This window comes from Trichomycterus rosablanca, chromosome 12 (assembly GCF_030014385.1).
Source record: "Trichomycterus rosablanca isolate fTriRos1 chromosome 12, fTriRos1.hap1, whole genome shotgun sequence".
NCBI classification, from domain to species: Eukaryota; Metazoa; Chordata; class Actinopteri; order Siluriformes; family Trichomycteridae; genus Trichomycterus; species Trichomycterus rosablanca.
Window position 1 is genome coordinate 37,575,185 of NC_085999.1, and position 25,403 is coordinate 37,600,587.

Below are 25,403 nucleotides of genomic sequence, written 5' to 3' on the forward strand. Positions count from 1 at the left end.
AGAAGCCACAGGAGGAGTGTTAAGAGAAGGAGGTTAAAGAGGAAAGCTACGAGTAAGCAAGAAGGCAGTGAACAAGGTATAAAGTCATCCAGATAAACTGGAACGGTCAGTGCACAGTATATCCTCCCTGCACCATTACACCACAAACCCAGTTAAAGGACTGGAAACCCAGCTAAGCTGTTTAGTTTTCCCGTCAGAGCATCTTAAGACGTCCTCAGAACTGAAATGTGGTCCCTTACTGAATCAGACCAGAGTCCGCCGGTGTGCAGAGCGCGCTACTCCTTAACGTCCTTCGCGACGGTCACCTGAGAGACGGTCTTCTTCACACGCAGGGCAGTAAGGCGAGCGGCGGAGTTGGAGTACCAGCACTCCCTCATGATCTTCCCCATCACTCGCAGGGCCTGCAGGACACACAAATCAACATCTAACAAGGTTTTACTGGTCAGGTGATCAGCCTGAAGGCACCAGGGACGATGGCTAGCTAACGTCTCCTGTAGGGTACAAGGTTGTTGGTTGTCTAACACAGTGGTCCCCAGGTACCAGGCCACAGACCGTTATCCATAACATGTCATTTATTACCAGGCCGCACAAAAAAATAAATAAATAATCACACTGTGAAAGGTGTTTTATTTTGAAAAAGCGGATTCTCAAAATAGTTCGAGCATTACTTCCCAATAACAAATGACTCACAAAATGCGAAAGAATGGATGTGTGACAAATTTGCAAACATGCCTGCACATAGGTATCAGAAACGCAGATTATTTTTTATTTGTTACGTTATAGACAGTCTGTGGCCCATCATTGTATATTTTTTCTATATTTGGCCACCAAAAAAAGAAATTTGGACAACCCTCCTCTAACCCTTTCGACTGAAAAATAAAAACATTTACAGGTAGTGTAGATTGTAAATTACCTAAAAATCAAGGGAACAAAGGGAATTAAAGACTTAAGAATTCAAGTTTGCTCATGATACTACAGAAACACTGTAAACAGAAGCTCTTCTGAGTATAACTGCCCTCACCTCACAGCTCTGCCACTGGTTGGGGATGTTGGGTCGTAGTTTCTGCTCACACACCACCTTCCTCATTTCATCCACTGACGGGTCTGAAGGCACCAGGTCAAAAAAAGGCAGCTGGAAATCCTCATGCAGACCTGAGAGGGATCAACATTGAGTTAAACTTTATCCATCAGCAAATCAGTGAGAGAAAACAAGTATTTAAACACATCTGTCTTTGCTATTTATTGTCTTTTGGACTTATTTTTATAAATACGAACAAACTTACCAATTTACAAACATAAATAAAGACGTCTTAAAACTAAACAGACAGAAAATGTAGATGAAACATGTACTGTATACACCAGTGAGCCAAAACATTAGGACCACCTCCCAAAAAATTTAATGGCTGAGTTGACGTTTCTCAACCTGTGGTAAGAACCCACAACCAGTGATCCGAGAAAGGGCAAGCCACAATCCGCCGACAGGCTGTTGGGTGGTCAAGACTCATTCATGCCAGAGGAATAAAAAGGCTATGGCGACTGTTATGGTCAGGCAGAAGGGCTAGTGTGGCTCAAATTATAGATAATTTTTAATACTATTAATAAGATGAATGTGTCACAACACACATTGCATTGATCTGTTGGTAATGTCCTGGTACCAGATACCACAGAACTCCGTAGGACGTCACCACTGTTCCTTCCACTACCACTTCTGATAGATACTGACCACTGCACACCGGGAACACCCCACAAGATCTGCAGTTTTGGAGATGCTCTGACCCAGTCGTCTAGCCATCACATTCTGGTCCTCGTCAAACTCGCTCAGATCCTCACGCTCACCCATTTTTCCTCCTTCTGACATCAACTTTGAGGATAAAAGCTTCACTTGCTAATATAGTGTAATATATCCCCCCCACTAACAGGTGCCGTGATGAAGAGATAATCAGTGTTATTCACTTCACCTCTCAGTGCTCATAATGTTATACCTAGTCGGTGTAAGTGAAACCCCAAAAACACAAAAACAAGACAAATATACAGAGATGATGGATGCAGAGCTGTCGATTATGTAAAAACAAAATAAATGCTATATATTAGGTCTTCAATCATTAGATCTTCATTTTGGATAAATATCTCGAATCTGTATGAAGAACCTTAAGTGCTTTAAACTGTCAAAACAGCTCTGTGAGTGAAGTTCAGCTTCAGTTCAAACTACTTTCTATAAGAACTGAGTGAGTGAATGATCAGAATAATGAACTTCTAATTTTAAAATCAGCATTCACCACCCAAAGTGCAGCCAGAAATAGAATACAGTAGAATCAACCTGTGTGTGGATGAATTCAGTGTTTATATATAAAGCCCTGAGCCTGATTTAAACCCGAACGTGCTACGCTCTTCCTGTGAAGCTATTAGTGGACATCCAGCAGGTCTGGGCACAAATTGGCTCATCAAAATGTGCTCACTAGAGATTACCATTTAAAAACCATTAAATTCACTCTGAAAGCATCCACATGTATCAAAGTTTAGCTGTATTTTTCCACACCGTGTGGTGATACGCTTTTAAACTTGTGTTATACAGCTCGGTGTGCATTATAACTAAAGCCCGACCTAATTCACGGCCGTGAAAATCGTGTCACGGACCGTGAAACGAGCCTTTTCCTCTGTAATCTGCAATTTGCTATGAAATTTAAACTTTAAAGTTTGTGTTTAGCGATTTAACGTTTTTTATTCATGCAGCATTGAAGTGCCTCATGTTTACTGGTTAATCTGCACTATGAGGCGTCCTAGCGATCCTACGGCAATTCAGTTAGCAATCGCTTAGTCAAAATGCCCCGTGTAAAGCAGTCTTTGAGACCGTCGCTGGATGTTCTAGGTTTACGTTCAATCGTTAAGGTAGCTGTGGTGTGTATTGTAGCTTCTATTTATTCTATCATTTAATTTATAAGTGTAATTTAATGACTGCAGTAAAATGAGGTCCATAAAGTAAATGTAGTATTAATCCCTTCATTGGCCTGCTATACTGCTAGCAACAATACTTAGTAATCTAATACAGAAATCTAATACTCAATCAGGACTATGGGATGCAAAATGGACTATTTTTGCCCTTAATTGTTTTTACTAGGGATGTAACGATGCACCATCGATATTCACTTTAAACAGCAGAGGGTGCTGGCACTATTCAGCTCGCCTGGTTGACGTCACTACAGGGTTGCCATGTTCTGAATTTTCCAGCCAAATTTATTTATGCGAGGATACTTTCTTTATTTGTGTTATTCATTTATTTATATAATGTGGGATTTGTTTTTTTTAAACAAAAAGAGAAATGTGCAGCATTGTTTTGAATAGTTTGTACCTACCTCAGAAATAAAAGGGCATTCATTATTTAGATAAATAAAAGATAAGCACAAATACAGTATTTAATTTTTTTTAAGAGAAATAATAAAAGGAAACTGTCAAAATTGAATTTTGTTTAAAAAATCGAGAAAAAAATCATATCGTGAATCGCATCATGGGTATGTATCGAGTGTATCGTTACATCCCTAGTTTTTAAAGCACAAATGTAAATAAGATGGTCCAAATGTAATCGTATTTGGATGCTGTTGTGTATATTTTATGATACATGATTTGCTCACATACTTTAAAATGTGTCTTATTATAATAGTAAGATCAGTAAATTGCTGTCAGAACATACGGATTAAACTGTGTCAGGTTCTTGTTAACACGCACCTCTGACGGAGCACCTTCGCGCCAGCTCCCAAAACACCAGGCCCATGGAATAGATATCCGCCCGCTTAAACGACTCGAAGCTGCTCATGTTAATGCTGTCGTCCAGAATCTCAGGAGCCATGTATCTAAATACACAAACACACACACACATTAAACCCCAGGTGTGAGACGTCCTCCTATAGAGGAGAGTACACATTAACATCTGTGTTACACAGAGTCAACAGGTTTAATGGGTTCAGAGAATCGCCGGTGCTCGTCTGAGACCCTGAACACACACATATAGAAACGAGAGTAAACATTTAACTTCTACGTTACACACAAACTTTCACAGAACTGAGCAAATTCAATTTACTAGGATAAACACTCCACAGAAACCAAGCAACACACACACACACACACACACACACACAATCAGCACTAACATCTAAACTATAAAAGACGGTCGGGGTGCCCAGGTAGCACAGCGGGATAATCCGCTAGTTTCTGTACAGCCTGAGTGCTACCGGTTGGCTGGGCGTCCCCTAGCGGGCACAACTGCCAATGCCTGCAGCATTTAAAATTGGTCAGCAATCTGCTGGGTGGGAAAGACCGAACTAATAAGTCTAACCCTGATTAGCAGCCTGAGGCGCCTGTACAGAAAATATCCAGCCTAATGAGTGTATCCAATAAGAAGGGGTTGAGGGACCTTGCATGCGTCAGAGGGGGCGTGGGGCAGGCGAATATACCCTCCTCAGACACGATCGGGATCCCCAGCAGCACACAGGCACTGTCATGCTGGATTCATTCATCATATGTAATTGATTCTTCAAACCTACGGACCACACAGACCGAGGCACAATATGCAATATGAGGCGTCCTAGCAATCATACGGCAATTAAGTTAGTGTAAGAGACGTTTCTGTGGTGTCGTGTGCTGATAATGTTTGATGTGTGTGTTCTCTCCCTTCGTAGATTCCATAATCAATGTAAAAGTGTGCTTCTCTACACACGTGATCATCTCTGTGCTGCGCCTCAAAAGAGCAAACCAGTAAAGTATTCTGCTCCCGATGGTTTGTTTATGTACAGTTTATTTCTTACTTACTCGGCAAACTCTAAAGACGCTCGGTTACACTAGCAATACTACGGCAATTCAGTTAGCAACAGGTTAGACAAAATGTCCAAGAGGTCGAAGTCTAAAGCAGCTAAAAACACGACTCAGGTACGTAAGTTTGGAAAACTAACAACCGATTCTGTGGACGCACTGTAGCTTCCATTTATTCTATCATTTAATTTATGAGTGTAATTTAATGACTGTTGTGAAATGTGGCTCTTTTCTTTATACCTGTAACCTTAAAGAACCACTGGAAACTGATCCCTGTATTCAGAAGCCTCACGTGACCTGCAGTACACCGCAGGTCAGAATAATTCAGTAATAATGAATTGATAGTCCGTCTTCAACGTCACCATCACGTAAAAAGCAAAGCCGCCATATAAAGTAAACGCGAGGCACATCTGCCGTTCCCAAAAATAAAACTCCATATCCATGCATAAAAATATGAGTTTGATTCTAGGGCACAGGAGAGAGAGTTTGATATTAATGGGGTGACCAAAATAAGAACTATCAGCTTACTCTGACATTAATAATATGATTAAACTAACTAAGGACGCCTGAGAATCACTCCTCTGGCACGGTATGCCACATGATTTTGGAGCGTGTTGATGGAAAGTTGTGCCTCGAACCTTGGTCGAGAAGGTCTGGTTAGATGTATAATGGGCCGCTGGAAAATCTGCGGTCATAAATTAGGAAAAATTTAACTGTCTAACAATGTCCTTCACTGACACTAAGGAGCCCAGCCAAATCCCTAACACGCTGAACCAACAGAACAGTCCAGTGGTGGCGTGCTTTACACCACTTTAGCTGACGCTTGTAAGCCCAACAAAGCAAAGGTGTCCAAATACTTTTGACCATATAATTAAATCCTACATATATAAAATAACCCTACATTTGTTAAGATCATGGTCTGACCTCTTTGTGCCCACTCTGTGGTTGACTGGAATGTCGATGGTATTGGTAGAGGAGTCGTGCTTCACGGCCAGTCCCAGGTCAGCGATCACTGCCGTACCGTTCTTTTTCACCAGAATGTTCTTGGACTTTATATCTCTGTGAGTGATGGCTGGTTTTCCTGAAACACACACACACACACACATGCGAGTATTAAAAATACGTTACTGTAATATTTGGCTTGTTAAATTTAGCACTGATTTATTTTCCCTTGACCTAAATACTTTTGCACAGTTACACCTTCATTCACCTGATTACTGTGTACAAATCAAAGTAGTTTAGGTCTAATTTAGGTCTAGTTTAAGGTGAGAAGCTCTAAAAACAGAGGCTGTCTATATGCACCTATACATCATGATGTGTGATCAAGCATTAATAAAGGAGCATGGAATAATAAGGAACACAGGATTAATCAAAAGAATGTACAGAAAGGCTCCCAGGTGGCGCAGCGGGATATTCCACTAGCACACCAGCGCCGAGATTCTGAACTCCTCGGTTCGAAACTCGGCTGGGCGCCATCTGGCAGGCATAATTGGCAGTGCCTGCAGCAGACACTAATTGGTCACTGTGTCTGCTAGGGCGGGATGATCCGGACTATGTGGGTGGGGTCGCTGTGTAAGGACCCTGGTTAGCAGATAAAGGTGCCTGTGCAGAATGCATGGTCCGCACGGGTTGGAGGAGGCGTGATACACTCTCCTTAAACGCAATCAGGGATCCCCAGCAGCGGAACACAAATTGACTACGCTACAAATGCATAAATAATAGAAAAAAAATTATAATAATAATAATGTACAGATAATATAGGTTATATATTTACAAAGATGAGTCACGGTTCACCACTTTGTCCCAAACTCTATGAAAGAATTGTAAGTCAATGTAAGACAAGGCTTAATGTGTGTGACCTTTCAGCTTTCATGGGAAAACATCAAGCTACTGTGATAAATATAGCCACACGAGCTCTGAAGTACTTCAGAAATCCATTGTCAGTTAACACGGTCCACCACTACATCAAGAAATGCAACCGGAAACTCTGTTATGTAAAGAGACAGCCGTACATTAATCTAATGCAGAAATGCTACTGTGTTTTCTGGGACTGAGCTCATTTCAGATTAACTGAAAGACAGATGAGTCCATGTTCTCTTTGGCAAATATGACGAGGGCCAATCAGACTGCTATCAGCAAAAGATGTGAAAGCCAACATCTGTACTTCTTGACAAAATCATGTTGTTTCATGATTATCTGTAAGGAAAATGTTTCGCTTTAGTATAAAACTTTGGAGTTGATGCTACAATGCGTTCAAGATTCAAGCCAATATATTCCTTCACCCTACAAGTATTAGTGTCTGATTTGGATTTATTACTACGTCACATCCAAAAAACCCAAAGAACTTTCCTATAGAACGCAGTGTATTATATGTGTATGGACTAATATGGTTAAAAGGGTTGATATTTGTTTCCTTTAAGTACTTTGTTTTTCTCCCACCTAGCAAAACACCCGATTGAGAGATCAGCTATTCTAAATTGTCCTCGGGTGAAAGAGTAACTGGATTAGCGTGTTCCTGTAATCACCCAGTATTTCCAGGTAGATTCACCACGAAACTATTCAGGATAATGCAGTTATTGAAGAGGAATTTTGGGTAGAATTAACATTTGACTATATCAACCTTGCAAACCCAAAGTAAAAATAAAAATAAACACACACACACACACCAAATAATAATTTGGCTTTTCTTGTTGTCATGTTATGTTCAGAGTAAGTATGAAAGTGTGAGCATCATAATATTACGCTGATTAAATGCAAATGGTACATGAGCACCGCACATAATCAAAGGAAATAATAAACACAGATGTACCGGGACATATTAGGACAGACAGAAAAGACAAAGTTCCTTTCAACAAGACAAAAACCTGACCATAACGCCAAATTAAAACTGCTGTCTTGAGAAGAAACTAAACGTGCCTGCATGATCTTGCCTTCAACAATTTAAGGAAGAAACTTATTTGTTCTTTTGTCTGTTTTTCTGGTAATTTTTAAGTACATTTATTTGTTTTTCTGAACAGATTATTAGCACTTTTATAAGCTCTAAGAAAATCCACTCATGTTCTGAGAACAGCTCTGAGAACAGTAACATCATCAGAATAAACAGATCTGTCGCTTGTTCAGGGGGTCGGAGCCGGTAATCAGGCACAGCGGTTTAATCTTTGGGACGGGTTATTCTGAGAAGAACAACTGGTTTACTGGAGCTGATTAAGGACGGACACGGACGAGTTAGCCGAAAGATTTAATCTGAGCCACGAGGATACACTCTAAGAAGTAATGTGTCATTTTTTTCTACACAGCTACTGTGTCCTGCGGTCTGTAACACGTTTTGTGTCATTTTTGGCCCCTTTTTACACAGACACGTGTAAAGTAACTCCAATAGTTAGTCGACACATTTATGTGTGTAGAACTGTGAGAAAATACATTGTTTAAAAATATATATTTATTCAATTTTACTTACATTTGTTGGATAAAATAATGGCATTTATGACTAAAAACATAGATTATTTCACATGTAAGATTTAAAATAAATTAATAAATAAAAATATGCGTTAACCAATCACATTTCTCCTATCAAGTATATCTGTGTTTCACGGTTAATTCCCTCTTTCTGGACCATGCAAGGAAAGGCAGCAGGACCCGTCCTTATACCCTTATTGGTAAGTTGCAAAAGGAACTAGTATTGACTTTGTTTTATTAATGTTTATGTAGATCATGTTTATCAGTGTTTTGTTGTGTGTTTTATGAAGTCAAGCAAAGCTATTTAACCCTGTGACCTGTTTTAACAATCGACTTTAATTGACAACTGACTTAGTTAAGTAAAAAAGGAGGCACTGAATTACATTAATATAAACCTAAGTTTGCTTTTCTGTTCCTATTGAGCAATAAATGTTCTGTTAAACCTAACTAGTCTTTCTTTTTATTGGTATTATTTATCGTTAGCCAACTGGCTAACCGTTAATTGGACTTTTAGTTAGCTCAAAATGGCACCAAAACAGACTGACTGTGGATCAAATTACCTCAGCAACCCTCTGTGTTTTCAGTGTTCTCAAGGTAATTTACTTAACTGACTATGTGATTACAGTGATTGAGTAACATTATTTAAGTTAAATCTCATTATGAGAAGCGAATTTTAATCATTTTAACATTTGTTTTAGCTTAGTTTAGCTCAGTTCGTTTTACTGAATCGGTCATCTGTTTAAACGAATCGAAAAACTGAATCGATTGATTCATTATTGGTCCTAATGCAGTTGGGTCGGAAGTGCAGAATCGGTTCGGAAGAATCGGTTCTTTAAATCGAATCGTTAGCAACATTGCTTATTGTTATTAGCATTAAAGTAGTAGTGGTGGATATATTTAGGGTAAAGCACAACCCTTTCAAAATGCATCATCTGATTTACTTTATTCTGGTAAAGGAAACATTTTAGCTTGTATTCTGTAACTGTAGCTTTCAGGTGACTTGTTTAATAATTTGTTAAACAGCCTATGTGGAAAAATTAGACATCTGATGACAAATTTGGAGGAATATTAGTAGTTAGCTGATTACTCATAATCAGAATGTTATTCAAAATATGAAATGTTGTAAATGTCTCAGTTAATATTTTGTATTGTGATTACACAGTACCTTGTAATGATATTTTTTGTCTTTCTTTTAGGACAGAGGAGCAGTCGTTTTACGAGTTTTTGCAACCATCTTTAAGAATGGAAAAGAAAGTTCAAGGAAGATATATTTTGTAAATTTACTGTTAAACTGTTTGTAATCTTGTTTTAATGTATTGTCACAAAAAAGAATGTTATTTAAACATTTGTAATATTATACAGTAAAATAAAATGGCTACATGTGTATTCGTCTTTATTTGACCCATTTTCTTGATTACACATAATCAACACACACTGTGTGAGAACAACACATTGTGTGTGTTAAGTATCCTAACACGGTGGGTGTGCAAAAACAGGATGACACATTTACTGTGTTTAAATCAACACAGTATGTGTCGTCCCTGAGCACACTCCGTACATGTGTTGAAATTCCACACAGTGTGTGTCGTTTTTAACACATGACTTTTTAGTGTATGCACGACCAATATATATTATTTGCCTCTTTCTTCTTTTAAATTACCCCATTATTAAAGTTACTGATATTACAGCATATTGATCTAATATTATAATGAATTACTGAATAACAAAGTTCTTTAGTTCAGATGGAGGAATGTAAACCTGGATTCACTAAACGCTCTTTATCATCATCTACAGTTTTATGGGGTCAACAAAATTGTCTAACCATCTGATGTTATTTAGAACAAAAACTGTCTGTCTGTCTGTTTATCTATCTGTCTGTCTGTCTGTCTGCTTATCTATCTACCTGTCTGTCTGTATATCTGTCTGTTTATCTATCTGTCTGTCTGAGTCTATCAATCTATTTATCTGTCTGACTGTCAATCTATCTATCTGTCTGTCTGTCTGTCTATATATCTGTCTGCCTATCTATCAATCTGTCTGTCTGTCTGTCTATCAATCTATCTGTCTGTCTGTCTGTCTGCCAATCTATCTGTCTATCTAATCTGAAAAGCCAGTAAAGCCTCCACAAGGGGAAGTTTGTGTACAAGTTCACTTTGTGTTTATGTGCCTGTTAAAATGAGTTTATTTATTATTTATTATTATTTTTGTCTGTGATTTTTTTGGGTTCACACAGGGTTTAAAAACCCCTGGTGTACGGGATGTGAAAAGACACGAAGCAGCAACAACATGCAATCATACGACCTTTATATGTCTTAGAATAGTAAATTACAAGGTCTGAATTAATGCATGGGGTAAAACCACACCCACACTCAAGTGTGAGTCAACAAAAGTAAAACTATGTGAGGAATCCTGTTTAGATCCACTCACATTTTTACTTTTTTAGTCTCCCAGCTGTGTAATAATCTTCTACACAGAGAGATGATTATATAAATCAGGCTCCAGACCAAAAGCATTAGACCAAAAACACCACGTTGACTGAAATAACCCAGCCGAGCTCTTCACTCCATCAGATTTTTGCGGGTGATGGTATGGCTTTTAGAATAAGTGCACCCGGTACTTCACTCCCTAATAAAGAGCGGCGCTATTCTGAGAGCCTCTCTGAGAGGACCGGGGTAAAAGCAGAACCGAGCGCCGAGTGTCGTCTCACCCTGGGTGCCGATGATTTCCATGTGGAGGTGAGCGAGGCCGCTGGCGATGGACAGAGCCAGAACGATCATGCCGTCCACCGACACCGTGTACCTGTTCAGGTAGTCGAACAGCGAGCCGTGCTCGTGGTACTCGGATACCAGCCATAGCTGAGTCCATGAACCATTATCTACAGAGAGAGAAACAGAGACATCTAAGTGTTTACATCTCAATGCTTCCAGTTCTGAGAGGAGAGGACCGGGTTTAGATCAGAATCAGTGCATTCTATAATCAAGATGATACATATGAGCCTCTCTGAAGATAGACAGACAGACAGATAGATAATAGACCAACAGACAGACAGTCAGACAGATAGATAGACAGAAAGACAGATAGATATACAGAAAGGCAGACAAACACAGCCAAAAGGATAGATAGACAGATAGACAGACAGATAGATAATAGACCGGCAGACAGACAGACAGATAGATGCAGACAGACAGAAAGACAGATAGATATACAGAAAGGCAGACAAACACAGCCAAAAGGATAGATAGACAGATAGACAGACAGATAGATAATAGACCGGCAGACAGACAGACAGATAGATGCAGACAGACAGAAAGACAGATAGATATACAGAAAGGCAGACAAACACAGCCAAAAGGATAGTTAGATAGACAGATAGACAGACAGACAGCTAAATAGACAGACAGACATACAGATAGATAGAGAGATAGATAGATAGACAGACAGATAATTATACATACAGACAGACAAACACAGACAAAAGGATAGATAGATAGACAGACAGACACAGAAAATAGACAGACAGAAAGACAGATAGATATACACAGACAAACACAGACAAAAGGATAGATAGATAGACAGACTGACAGACAGATAGGTAAAAAGACAGAGAAAAATAGATAGATAAATTGACAGATAGATAGACAGACAGACAGACAGATATGTATACAGATAGACAGTCAGATAGATAAATAGACAGACAGGCAGATATTTATACTGACAGACAGACAGACAGATAGATATTTATACAGTCAGACAGACAGACATATAGATATTTATACAGACACACAGATAGATAAATATTTATACAGATAAATAGACAGACAGATAGATGTAAACTCCACACTGGGAATCGAACCCAAAACCTTCTTGCTGTGAGGCAACAGTGCTACCAGGAGTATGTCGCCTCAGGTAGATGTAAACTTATGGAGCGTACGTTCTCACCCTTGTTATCAGCCGCGATGAAACCCAGGATGTTCTCGTGTCTCAGCATGATGGTCTGATAGATCTCGGCCTCACGGAACCAGGAGCGCTCGTCTCGAGAGGAGAAGATCTTCACGGCCACGTCCTCGCCTCGCCACTTCCCTCTCCACACCTCCCCGAAACGGCCTTTACCTATGCTCTCCTGCAGCACGATGGTCCTCGCTATCGTCCTCTGTACCAGCAGGGGGAGCCCTGAGAAACAAGTCAAAGGCTTACATGATTAATTCTGCTGTACACACAACTCAATACCTTAAAACCCCTATACCTATAACTTAAAACCCCTATACCTATAACTTAAAATACCTATAACTTAAAACACCTATACCTATAACTTAAAACACCTATACCTATAACTTAAAACACCTATACCTATAACTTAAAATACCTATACCTATAACTTAAAACACCTATACTTATAACTTAAAACACCTATACCTATAACTTAAAACACCTATACCTATAACTTAAAACACCTATACCTATAACTTAAAACACCTATACCTATAACTTAAAATACATATACCTATAACTTAAAACACCTATACCTATACCTTAAAACACCTATACCTATAACTTAAAATACATATACCTATAACTTAAAACACCTATACCTATAACTTAAAATACATATACCTATAACTTAAAACACCTATACCTATACCTTAAAACACCTATACCTATAACTTAAAACACCTATACTATAACTTAAAACACCTATACCTATACCTTAAAACACCTATACCTATAACTTAAAACACCTATACCTATAACTTAAAATACATATACCTATAACTTAAAACACCGATAACTAAGGCCCAACCTAATTCATGGTCATAAAAATTGCATCACAGATCGTGAAATGAGCTTTTTAGCGTGTAATATGCGATTTTCTGTGAAATGTAAAATGTAAGGTTTGTGTTTAGCGATTTAACGTTTTTCAATTGTTTAGCATTCAAGTGCCTCACATTTACTAGTTATTCTGCACTATGAGGCGTCCTAGCAATCCTACGGCAATTCAGTTAGCAATCGCTTCGTCAAAACGTTCAAGTGTAAAGCAGCTAAAAATACGACTCGGGTAACTGAGCATAGAAAACTCCCAACCGACTCTGTAGACGTGGTGGGGGGTCAAAACACGGACAAGAATTTACGTATTTGAGACAGAACATGAAGCCTCGCACCGTCGCTGGATGTTCTAGGTTTACATTCAACTATTAAGGTAGCTGTGCTGTGTATCGTAGCTTCTATTTATTCCATCATTCAATTCATGGGTGTAATTTAATGACATTTTGTAAATCATAATACACATCAGATCTGTTTTTATGCAATTTTCCTCCCAACATGGTCACATCCAATCACCCGATTGTAATTCGCCTCTACTGCTGCAGACCTCCGCCCCTGACCGAGGAGGGTCGCACCCGTCACAGGCCTCCTCCGACCTTCTTCTCACTATCTTGATTTGGGCTCATGTACATTCACACCGGTCTCCGTTATCCCCCGTCTTACTGTGTAGGTGCCATCGCAGCAGTTATAAGGAACCCCTGTTCAGTCATTGTCCCGCCCTTTACAGACACCCGGCCAATCGTGTGTCTGTGTAGGCACCCGGCCGGCTGATAACAGAGCTCAGATTCAAACTCAAGAGCTTGATATCCCAGCACTGGTGGGCTAGCGTGTGTTACCTGTGTAAGACAGCACTTCAAAAAAACTCAAGGGGTCTGAAAATCTAGTGAGCTGCCTTGCTGCCTAACGCCTACTTGGGCAGCTGCCTGAGTAGAGAGGATTCTAATAAGACATGGAGCTCATAAGGCAGATTATTTAGACACTCTACTCATACAGAGATTACGTCACTGCAGTTTTAGCTTGCTAAGCTAACACAGTTAGCCTCAGGCCATTGAAACCGAGGGGCTGAGGTGGCACAACCGCTAGCACGCCAGCTAACGTCTCCCTAAACGTTTCGTGTACCGAAAACGGGGAATGCCCTCAGCGCTGAGGAGGCGTCAGATGCTCCGTCGTTATTCAGTCAGATCATCACTCAGAATTAAGGCGCCTCAGTAGGAGCATTTTAAGGGATCTAAGAATTTAGACATGTCCTCTTCTCGGGAGTGTAGGGTGATGTAAAATACGTCTGTGCAGAGAGATCACTAAGTTTATGGACAGAACCTATAAGTGACTAATGGACTGCAAATAAAAAAAACACGTATTGCTTCTTCTCAAACTCATCTAACCTGATCCAGAGCCAGACGTGCTCATGTCATAAATCAGCTCTTTCAGGCATTTTTCCGACGAGACGAGACTCTGGTCGTCCAGCGGCTCCTCCGGGTCTTGATTCCGGCTCTTGCTGTGCAGGGAGCGCTGGTTCCTCATGGCGCACAAACTCAGAACCACGCCCACACACAGCAGGCAGGACGGCACCAGGATCAAAGCTGCCATCTCCAGTCGACCCCAGTGTCCTCCGTCGGTGTGGGTTTCTGTAAGACGGGCAACCACAACATGTTACTCACTCACTTTCTTAACCGCTTATCCAATCAGGGTAAGGGGGGCTGTGCTGGAACCTATCCCAGCTTTTCAATGGGCGCAAGGCACACAGTAACACCCTGGATGAGGCGCCAGTCCATCGCAGGGCAGACACACATACACTTACACACACATATTAATTACAGGGCAATTCAGTGTCTCCAATTATCCTGACTCCTGGAGGAAACCCACGCAGACATGGGGAGAACAGGCAAACTCCACACAGAAAGGACCGGACCGCTCCACCTGAGGATCGAACCCAGGACCATTTTGCTGTGAGGTGACAGTGCTACCCACCGAGCCACCGTGCCGCCCCCTTTGTGGTCAGTCTGGAACAAATTAAATACTAATAAACAGTGTTTCAAAACACGTAACCCTAGAACCCTAGAACTTTTATTTCTTTAAAATAAGGACATTAGGTTAACGTTCAGGTTTTCTTTAAGCCATAAACAGCAGGATTAAATTAAACGTTTGGCTCTCAGTACACCGTGTCTCCTGACGTAACTTTTATAGCTCCTTTATATAGCTGGATCAATAAAAACACACGAATCGTCTTGTCCGGGTCTCTCAGAGACAATTTAAACATTTAATTGTGTTTGTTACAAGCAGCTGGGACTCAGCCATAACATTAAAACCACCTCATTGTTTCTACACTCACTGTCCATTTTATCAGCTCCACTTACCACATAGAAGCACTTTGTAGTTCTACAATTACTGACTGTAGTCCATCTGTTTCTCTGCATGCTTTGTTAGTCCCCTTTCATGCTGTTCTTCGATGGTCAGGACCCCCACAGGACCACCACAGAGCAGGAATTATTTAGGTAGTGGATCATTCTCAGCACTGCAGTGACACTGACATGGTGGTGTGATATGAGTGGATCAGACACAGCAGCGCTGCTGGAGTTTTTAAATACCGTGTCCACTCACTGTCCACTCTATTAGACACTCCTACCTAGTCGGTCCACCTCGTAGATGTAAAGTCAGAGACGATCGCTCATCTATTGCTGCTGTTTGAGTCGGTCATCTTCTAGACCTTCATCAGTGGTCACAGGACGCTGCCCACGGGGCGCTGTTGGCTGGATATTTTTGGTTGGTGGACTATTCTCAGTCCAGCAGCGCTGCTGTGTCTGATCCACTCATACCAGCACAACACACACTAACACACCACCACCATGTCAGTGTCACTGCAGTGCTGAGAATCATCCACCACCTAAATAATATGAATGAAAGGGGGCTAATAAAGCATGCAGAGAAACAGATGGACTACAGTCAGTAATTGTAGAACTACAAAGTGCTTCTATATGGTAAGTGGAGCTGATAAAATGGACAGTGAGTGTAGAAACAAGGAGGTGGTTTTAATGTTATGTACATGTGTACAGTACAGTGAAATTCTTTTCCAGCGTATACCAGCTTGTTTAGAAGCTGGGGTCAGAACGCTGGGTCAGTCACTGGAGCAGAGGTTAGGGGCCTTCCTCAGGGGCCCAACATTGGCGGAATGGCAGAGCTTGGCTTAAACCCTTAATGTTAAGGTGCAAGTGCAGAAAATCAAGAGCCTGAAGACTGACTGTATCGTGCACCTTCAGTTTCTTTGTCTTCTTACTCCCTCTATAGGTTTAAAGATGCAAATAACATGTTTTTAATTTACCACACTAAAACATTGATGCATTTATGAATAGATGATAACACACACACACACACACACACACACACACACACACACACACAGTGTTTCAGCCACTGTTTATCATGTAGCTCATTGTGCTCTGACACTTCTTCGCGTTTATTGTTCTTGCTCTACCTTCTTTTATCTGCACTGTTAGGATGAACGACTGTAACTACTGTCCCTCTCACCAAACGTTATTAAGTACTAGTCAAGAAGAGGTTTATATGAGCCTGTTTTTGTATTAGGAGTAAATAAAAACATGAACCCAAACACTATATCTGACACTATATGGACAAAAGTATTGGGACACCTGTTCTAATTTTTGAATTCATGTGTTTCAGCCATAATATTCGCTTACAAATGTAATAGATCAATGATATAAAGAAATGATATGCTTCCAACTTTGCAGCAACAGTTTAGGGAAGGCCCTATGCACAGAGCAAGCCCTATAAAGATATGAAGAAAAGTTCCCAGCGAACAGCTCTGGAATGAACTGGAACATCGACCGAGTGCCCAGGCATACAAATGCTCTACTTACTGAATGGGCACAAATTCCCAGAGACATACTTCCATGATTTGTGAGAGGTCTTCTCAGAAGAGCGGCTATTGTTATAAAGGTCGGTCTATTTAATACAGTTTGATTTTGACATGGGACGTCCAGCAAGCTCGTGGTCATGGTCAGGTGTCCAGATATTTTTGGACCAGCTTCGGTTGAGGTTAAATAAATGAAGATGTGATTCTGCGCAGTAAATAAGTGCATGATGAACCTTGTGATGGACTGGCGCCCTGTACAGGCTGCATGTCATGGATTAATGGCCTAATATGCTATTTACACCACGTTGCTTTGCATAAAATATAAGATTTAATATAAAAACGTGCAAAACAAGCATTAAAAACAACGATTTCACCATAAATCCCAATCATTTGTGTAGAAATAACCAGCTGAGCTTTCGTAACTCTTACAGTCGTACTGTAGTGTGTCAAAAGTGAACGTATTGCTGGTCTCTTGACGTCTCCCTCTCCCCGAGGGGCGCCTGGTGTTGCGTCTGCACAGGGTCACTGGCGAAAAAAAAGGGCTTAAACGTTTCGACACACATGGCCATACCCTTTCTCCCAGAATACTCTGTGAGCTGGGTTCATCAGCGCCGCCCGGGAGGCAAAGAAAACACTTCGGTCCGTCAAAACAGGTCAAAGAAAAGCAGCCGCTGGATCAATAATACAAAGGAACACTTAGTGCACTTAACAGTGTGACGATTAGATTATCCTGGGTGTTTCCCAAAAGCTACGTTTTAGGGCTAGGACGTGACGAGAGGGGCGGACACGCACGCAGAGAGGTATAACAAAAAAGGTTTAATGAAAACCAAAGACAAGACAAGGATACACAAGACAAAACCAACACACGACTTACGCTAATGCTTAACGCTAACGCTAATCTAAACATGAACAATGCTAAAGCTAATGCTAAACATGAAACAGGAACCTAAACGCTAAGTTAAGCTAATAACATGGGACAACACAGAATCACTAAACGAACATAAAAAAAGCTTACCAAGAACTAGACTCATCTCATCTATTGCTGCTGTTTGAGTCGGTCATCTTCTAGACCTTCATCAGTGCTCACAGGACGCTGCCCACGGGGCGCTGTTGGCTGGATATTTATGGTTGGTGGACTATTCTCAGTCCAGCAGTGACATTGAGGTGTTTAAAAACTCCAGCAGCGCTGCTGTGTCTGATCCACTCATACCAGCACAACACACACTAACACACCACCACCATGTCAGTGTCACTGCAGTGCTGAGAATGATCCACCACCTAAATAATACCTGCTCTGTGGTGGTCCTGTGGGGGTCCTGACTATTGAAGAACAGCATGAAAGGGGGCTAACAAAGCATGTAGAGAAACAGATGGACTACAGTCAGTAATTGTAGAACTACAAAGTGCTTCTGTATGGTAAGTGGAGCTGATAAAATGGACAGTGAGTGTAGAATCAAGGAGGTGGTTTTAATGTCATGGCTGATCTGTTGGAGAAAACCGGAGCTCCCACACAGACACGGGGAGAACATGCAAACTCCAAACAGAAAGGAGCCGGACTGCTCCACTTAGGACTCAAACAAGAAACATATTGATGTGAGGGGACAGTGCTACCCACCGAGCCACCGTGCCACCGTGTACTAGATTACATATTAATTTCAATAATTTAATAATTAGTGGGTGTGTATTTAAATGATCTACTAATTTAAGTGCAGCGCAGCACTCTGAATCGCCACATGCAAATCCATCACACACCTCCGTCTGTACTGTTAATAATAATAATAATACACGTTCAATTAAACAGTTTGCATACAGTTTTACTTAATAACAACTTTTCACCATTAATCTACACGACCTGTGATGAATTGCAGTAATTTCTTTCATTTTTACACTATTTTCACTCTCCAAAACATCCGGACCTCTTTCAGCTCCGGGAAAAAAACAATCCATGGTAACGATAACCATGGTAACAGACAGAACGGTCCTGATGCAGCGAGGCGCTGCCAAATAGACAGAGGAGCTCCTCAGTCACGCCCGCACACTCGGTCATAGATTAAAATCTATTAGAGCTCAGCAGGATGTTTGAAGCGCTTTACTCGGGGATCTCGCGTCCAGAAGACTTCTCCTCAACAGAGCGGAAAAGTGACAGTAAAAGAGTCATGTGACTATAGTTATGCATAATGTTCAACTCGTCCAGTATATATTTATCCAAACTGACCGCTACAAACTTTAAACAGTGTGAACATTGACCCCATCTCTGAGCTTGACCGATGTTAATGCTTTACTTTACCCTGTCATAGGCAACCACACACACTCATCACCATCACATGATATTATTATAGCAGATTAGCCAAGCAATTCAGGGTCTTTCAACCTGTAACATTAAAACCACCTCCTTGTTTCTACACTCACTGTCCATTTTATCAGCTCCACTTACCATATAGAAGCACTTTGTAGTTCTACAATTACTGACTGTAGTCCATCTGTTTCTCTACATGCTTTGTTACCCTGCTTTCACCCTGTTCTTCAATAGTCAGGACCCCCACAGGACCACCACAGAGCAGGTGTTATTTAGGTGGTGAATCGTTCTCAGCACTGCAGTGACACTGACATGGTGGTGGTGTGTTAGTGTGTGTTGTGCTGGTATGAGTGGATCAGACACAGCAGCGCTGCTGGAGTTTTTAAATACCGCGTCCACTCACTGTCCACTCTATTAGACTCTCCTACCTAGTTGGTCCACCTTGTAGATGTAAAGTCAGAGACGATCGCTCATCTATTGCTGGTGTTTGAGTCGGTCATCTTCTAGACCTTCATCAGAGGTCACAGGACGCTGCCCACGGGGCGCTGTTGGCTGGATATTTATGGTTGGTGGACTATTCTCAGTCCAGCAGTGACAGTGAGGTGTTTAAAAGCTCCAGCAGCGCTGCTGTGTCTGATCCACTCATACCAGCACAACACACACTAACACACCACCACCATGTCAGTGTCACTGCAGTGCTGAGAATGATCCACCACCTAAATAATACCTGCTCTGTGGTGGTCCTGTGGGGGTCCTGACCATTGAAGAACAGGGTAAACAAAGCATGCAGAGAAACAGATGGACTACAGTCAGTAATTGTAGAACTACAAAGTGCTTCTATATGGTAAGTGGAGCTGATAAAATGGACAGTGAGTGTAGAAACAAGGAGGTGGTTTTAATGTTATGCCTGATCAGTGTACATCATAACATAGCAAATGTAAATGTAAACATACTGCGTCATAGAAAAAAGGGAGAGTGGTAGCCTAGGCTATCAATCTAAAGATTGCAGCCACTGTTGGGCCCTTGAGCAAGGCCCTTAAACCTGTCTGCTTCAGGGGCACCATACAATAACTGACCCTGCGCTTTGACCCCAGCCTACAAACAAGCTGGGATATGTGGAAAAATAATTTCACTGTACTGTACATATGTAGATGTATATATGACAAATAAGGGCATTCTTCATCCTAGAAGAAACCACAACAATAATCTAAGGAACTTCAGGCCTCACAGGCCTTAGATAACTGCAACCTGATGCACCCAGATGCAAGACAGGTATGTGAGTGTATTTAATGTATTAAATGACGTAGCTTGGTGGGTAGCGCTGTAGCCTCACAGCAAAAAGGGCCTGGGTTCGATTCCTCAGTTGGGAAACAAGGGTCCTTTTGATGTTGAGTTTGCATGTTCTCCCTGTGTCCGGGTGCTCCGGTTTTCTCCCACAAGTCCAAAGACGTGCAGTCAGGTAAACTGGAGCTAATAAGAACCGCCCTTATTGTGAGTGTGTGTGCGCGCTGTAATGAACTGGCAACCCATGAAGCATACAATCCACCTACTAACGTGTTTAAAAAGGTGAAAGGTAATCTCAAGACCAGATAATCAGCTGAGAACTTAAATCTGTCTCTCCGAAAAGAGGATTATATTCATATATTCATTCATTCATTGTCTTTTTTATCCTAATCAGGGTCGTGGTGGGTCCGGTTCATTGGATAAAAGGTAAGAAACACCCCAGACAGGTCCCAGACACACATTGAGCGACCGTGCCACCTACAATTTTATTTCTTTATTCGACTGTAGCAAAACAGACATCAAACGAAACTTTTCCGGGACTTTCCAGCTCTAATTCACCCTCAGACTGAACTATAATCACTTTGTTTTTAATTATGGCTGTGGTGCATTATCTCAGACCTGCGAGGCCACTTCTGAGTCAGAGTCCATTTAGTCTCCATTAGACCTGAGTAAGATATTAATAACTCTCAGCTGGTAGATAGACCCGGTCTGTCTGCGATGAAGCTGCCAGGATATTATATTACTGCAGCGCTCACACACACATACACACACACACACACTTCTGACTGCATGTCCTGTGAACTTGTGGACACAGGGAGAACATGCAAACTCCACACAGAAAAGGAATTGAACCCATGCTGTATGTTAGGTGTACCTATTAAATTGGCACTGTTTTCCCCGTGTAATATGCAATTTGCAAGGTGTACGTTTAGCGATTTAACATTTTTCATTCGCGTAGCGTTCAAGTGCCTCACGCTTACTGGTTAATTTGCACTATGAAGCGTCCTAGCAATCCTACAGCAATTCAGTTAGCAATCGGTTATGCCTAGTTCACACTACACGATTCTTGCCCCGATGTTCGTTCACCGGCAGCCTGCCAACAAGCAAATCGGCGTCCCGGCAGACTCAAGAAAAATATTCAGCATGCAAAATATCTGAACCTGTCTGAGACTCATAATCATGTAGTGTAAAAGGTGTTGCGATCAGATTGTAATCGTTTATATCAGAATACATCAGCACACAAACAAGCTTTACAGTATTTGTGACCTTATCGTCCACGCCATTTTTTTACTTGATTTTATTTGACTTCCAACTCTCTCTCTCTCTCTCTCTCTCTCTCTCTTTGCAGATGCATTTATTTTTCCCTCTTTGCTTTTACGTTGCATATCGGGACCCAAACAACTTTAATCGCTCTCTTCATTCTGACGTGCATTTTTGGACATGGTATCATTATACCCCTTCGTGACAAAACAAAACAGGACTCATCTGAGATTCCTCCTGGTGAAAGGTGGTGTAGTCTGGGACCCCCTAACGCCAATTACAAGAGATCAAGTTGTGTAGTGTGAACTTAGCATTAGTCAAAATGTCCAAGATGTCAAAGTGTAAAGCAGCTAAAAACACGACTCGGGTAACGTGAATTTGGAAAACTAACAACTAGGGATGTAACGATACACTCTACCCACGATACGATGTGGTTTCAATCATGGAATTTTTGAATCGGTTATTAACTGTATTGTGGTGAATCGTTACATCCCTACTAACAACCAATTCTGGGGTCAAAACACGGACGAGAATTTTCATATTTGAGACAGAACATGAAGCCTCGCACCGTCGCTGGATGGTCTAGGTTTACATTCATCTATTAGGGTAGCTGTGCTGTGTGTTGTAGCTTCCATTCATTCTATCATTTAATTTATAAATATAACTTAATGACCACCATGAAATGTGGCTCTTTCCTTTATAAATCCGTGAAATCTGTGATTTTTGAAGAACGCAACAGAAGAAAGGGCGCGGTACCTGGGCGCAGGTGGAGCGTCTCATTGTTGCAGAAGTCGGTGAAGCAGCAGTTGCGTTTGGACACGTCCTTGGAGCTGTAGCAGAACACTTGGCCTTTCAGCTCACTGGGAGACAGGCAGGACTTCAGAGCCTCCTCCTTCCCGTTGATGAGCATCACCGAGTTCCAGCACGCGCCATTGGCCTCCGTCTCACAGGTGTGATTGGCACACAGCTGGCACACACACTTAAGAGCTGAAATCAGACACACAAAAACAGAAGGTGGTACATTACCCAGGGGTCACTGGGCACAAGCAGTAACACATCTCGGACAGGATGCCAATCTATCACGGGGCCTCAGCCACCACCACATGCCCTAATCCCACTGCTGGGAACTCGAACCCTGGACCCTAAATTACGCCCACCCGAACGATTCTTCTGTTAGCTAGGGCAGCATCAAAAGACCAGAAATTGCCGCTCAGGTGGCGCAGCGGTAAAAAAAAGAAACGCGCTGCAACCAGGGCTGGATTCTGAGAAGCGTGGTATCGAATCCAGCCTTGCTTTACCGGTTCGAAGCTGAGTGGCTATATGAGCAACGATTGGCCGGTTGCTCATGTGGGGGGTGGGACAAAGAACCGGATCTGGGTCTCTCTCTGTCAGAATGCGATTGCGTTCTCTGCCGGCTGATTGGAGGCGCTTACACAGAGATGGGAGGGGGTGCCCTTAGGGTGTGTCTCTCCGCATGCAACGCTAGGTGGCGCCAAACTCGTCAATGTGTGGGTGGCAAAGATGCATCTGGCTGCTGCTCGTGTTTCGGAGGGGATACGGGTTAGCTTCAATCACCTCCGTCAGGGCAGGGTTCGGCATACACAGAGAGGAAGCACGATGCTAATTGAACAATTGGATGCGCTAAAAGGGGAGAAAAAGGGGTACAAATTAAAAAAAAAAAAAAAAAAAAAAGACCAGAAATTTGCCCAACTGCTGAGAACTATTACTGTATAATGAATTCAATTACTAAATTACACAATTCTATGCTGATGATGTCAAACTGTTTCATTTTAATAAACACTGTTAAATCAAAAGTACGTGGACACCAGATCACAAGCTTGTTGGACATCTGTTTACATTTCCAGCATTTAGCAGACGCCTTTATCCAAAGCGACTCACAGTACTGGGACTGTATAAAGTCTAAGCAATTGAGGATTAAGGGCCTTACTCAAGGGCCCAACAGCAGCAACTTGGCAGTGGTGGGGCTTGAACCAGCAACCTTCTGATTACTAGTCCAGTGCCTCAAATTTTAGCGGACGCTTACAGTTATGACTAAGGGTTGAGAGCCTCGCTCGGTGGTAAAACATGCCAGCACACCAGAGCTGACATCTCGAACTGGGCGCCTACACGAACAACGATTGGCTTGCTGACCTCCGCTGGCTGATTGATGGTGCTGCACAGAGTCAAGGGATAATGTGATCAGGGTGTGTCTCTCCGTACACAAAGCTGATCCACATAAGAACTCGCCTCGTGCAGGTGAAATGATGCAGTTGGTACTGCTCACGTGACGGGGGAGGGGGGGCGCGTGTGCCAGTCACGGCTCTCCTCAATCAGAGTGGAGATCAACATCAGTAGAGAGAAATCGTAATGCAATCAGGTGCTCGGATACGACTAGACTGGGAGGAAAATTTGGGGTAAAACAATAAGTGTGGCTAAAACACATAACCTTATTAATTATGCTGGGTGTCCAGACACTTTTGACCACATATTGTCATTTTTATGTAGACGAAATGTAGATAAAAGGCAGAAAAATACGTAAGATTTCATACATCACATTTAAAATGAGAAACTATAAAAATTCCATCATGCTCGGATGCACAGCGCAGAAAATAATGACCTTTCCTGGAACTAAAGGTGGACATGCAGCGCGGTCTAATAAAAGCTAACAGACGTGAGACATATCCAGGGTGTTTAAAGCAAAGTGAAAGAGTCGGACTGAGAGTCGTAAAATAGTTTTTTATTCCCAGAAGCAGTACATATAATAAAATAATAATCAGATTAATAGGGGATTAAAATACGGGGCGAAAATACAACAATACTGAAGCACGCTGGACGTGTAGATATATTCACCGATCAGCCATAACATTAAAACCACCTCCTTGTTTCTACACTCACTGTCCATTTTATCAGCTCCACTTACCATATAGAAGCACTTTGTAGTTCTACAATCACTAACTGTAGTCCATCTGTTTCTCTACATGCTTTGTTGCCCTCTTTCATGCTGTTCTTCAATGGTCAGGACCCCCACAGGACCCCCACAGAGCAGCTATTATTTAGGTGGTGGATGATTCTCAGCACTGCAGTGACACTGACATGGTGGTGGTGTGTAGTGTGTGTTGTGCTGGTATGAGCGGATCAGACACAGCAGCGCTGCTGGAGTTTTTAAACACCTCACTGTCACTGCTAGACTGAGAATAGTCCACCAACCAAAAATATATCCAGTCAACAGCGCCCCGTGGGCAGCGTCCTGTGACGACTCATGAAGGTCTAGAAGATGACCGACTCAAACAGCAGCAATAGATGAGCTATCGTCTCTGACTTTACATCTACAAGGTGGACCAACCAGGTAGGAGTGTCTAATAGAGTGGACAGTGAGTGGACACGGTATTTAAAAACTCCAGCAGCGCTGCTGTGTCTGATCTACTCATACCAGCACAACACACACTAACACACCACCACCATGTCAGTGTCACTGGGCTGAGAATGATCCACCACCTAAATAATACCTGCTCTGTGGTGGTCCTGTGGGGGTCCTGACCATTGAAGAACAGGGTGAAAATAGGGTGGACTACAGTCAGTAATTGTAGAACTACAAAGTGCTTCTATATGGTAAGTGGAGCT

At 41.8% G+C, this 25,403-nt stretch overlaps 1 protein-coding gene and 1 long non-coding RNA gene across 2 annotated transcripts in view; one reads left to right on the top strand and one right to left on the bottom strand.

Moving 5' to 3' along the window:
• Positions 1–25,403, bottom strand: part of LOC134324443 (activin receptor type-1C) — a 31,403-nt gene continuing 6,000 nt past the window's right edge. The window contains exons 2-9 of the mRNA XM_063006293.1: positions 22,539–22,769; positions 14,457–14,699; positions 12,196–12,426; positions 10,964–11,131; positions 5,725–5,881; positions 3,721–3,845; positions 1,022–1,152; positions 1–401 (exon numbers count right to left, since the gene is read on the bottom strand). Of these exons, the coding sequence (XP_062862363.1) occupies positions 276–401; positions 1,022–1,152; positions 3,721–3,845; positions 5,725–5,881; positions 10,964–11,131; positions 12,196–12,426; positions 14,457–14,699; positions 22,539–22,769 (1,412 nt within the window). The 3' untranslated portion in view covers positions 1–275. The remainder of the gene's footprint in view (positions 402–1,021; positions 1,153–3,720; positions 3,846–5,724; positions 5,882–10,963; positions 11,132–12,195; positions 12,427–14,456; positions 14,700–22,538; positions 22,770–25,403) is intronic.
• LOC134324444 (uncharacterized) lies at positions 7,998–9,640 on the top strand. The gene is made up of 3 exons (XR_010014178.1): positions 7,998–8,070; positions 8,376–8,456; positions 9,453–9,640. It is a non-coding gene; the product is annotated as an uncharacterized LOC134324444 (long non-coding RNA).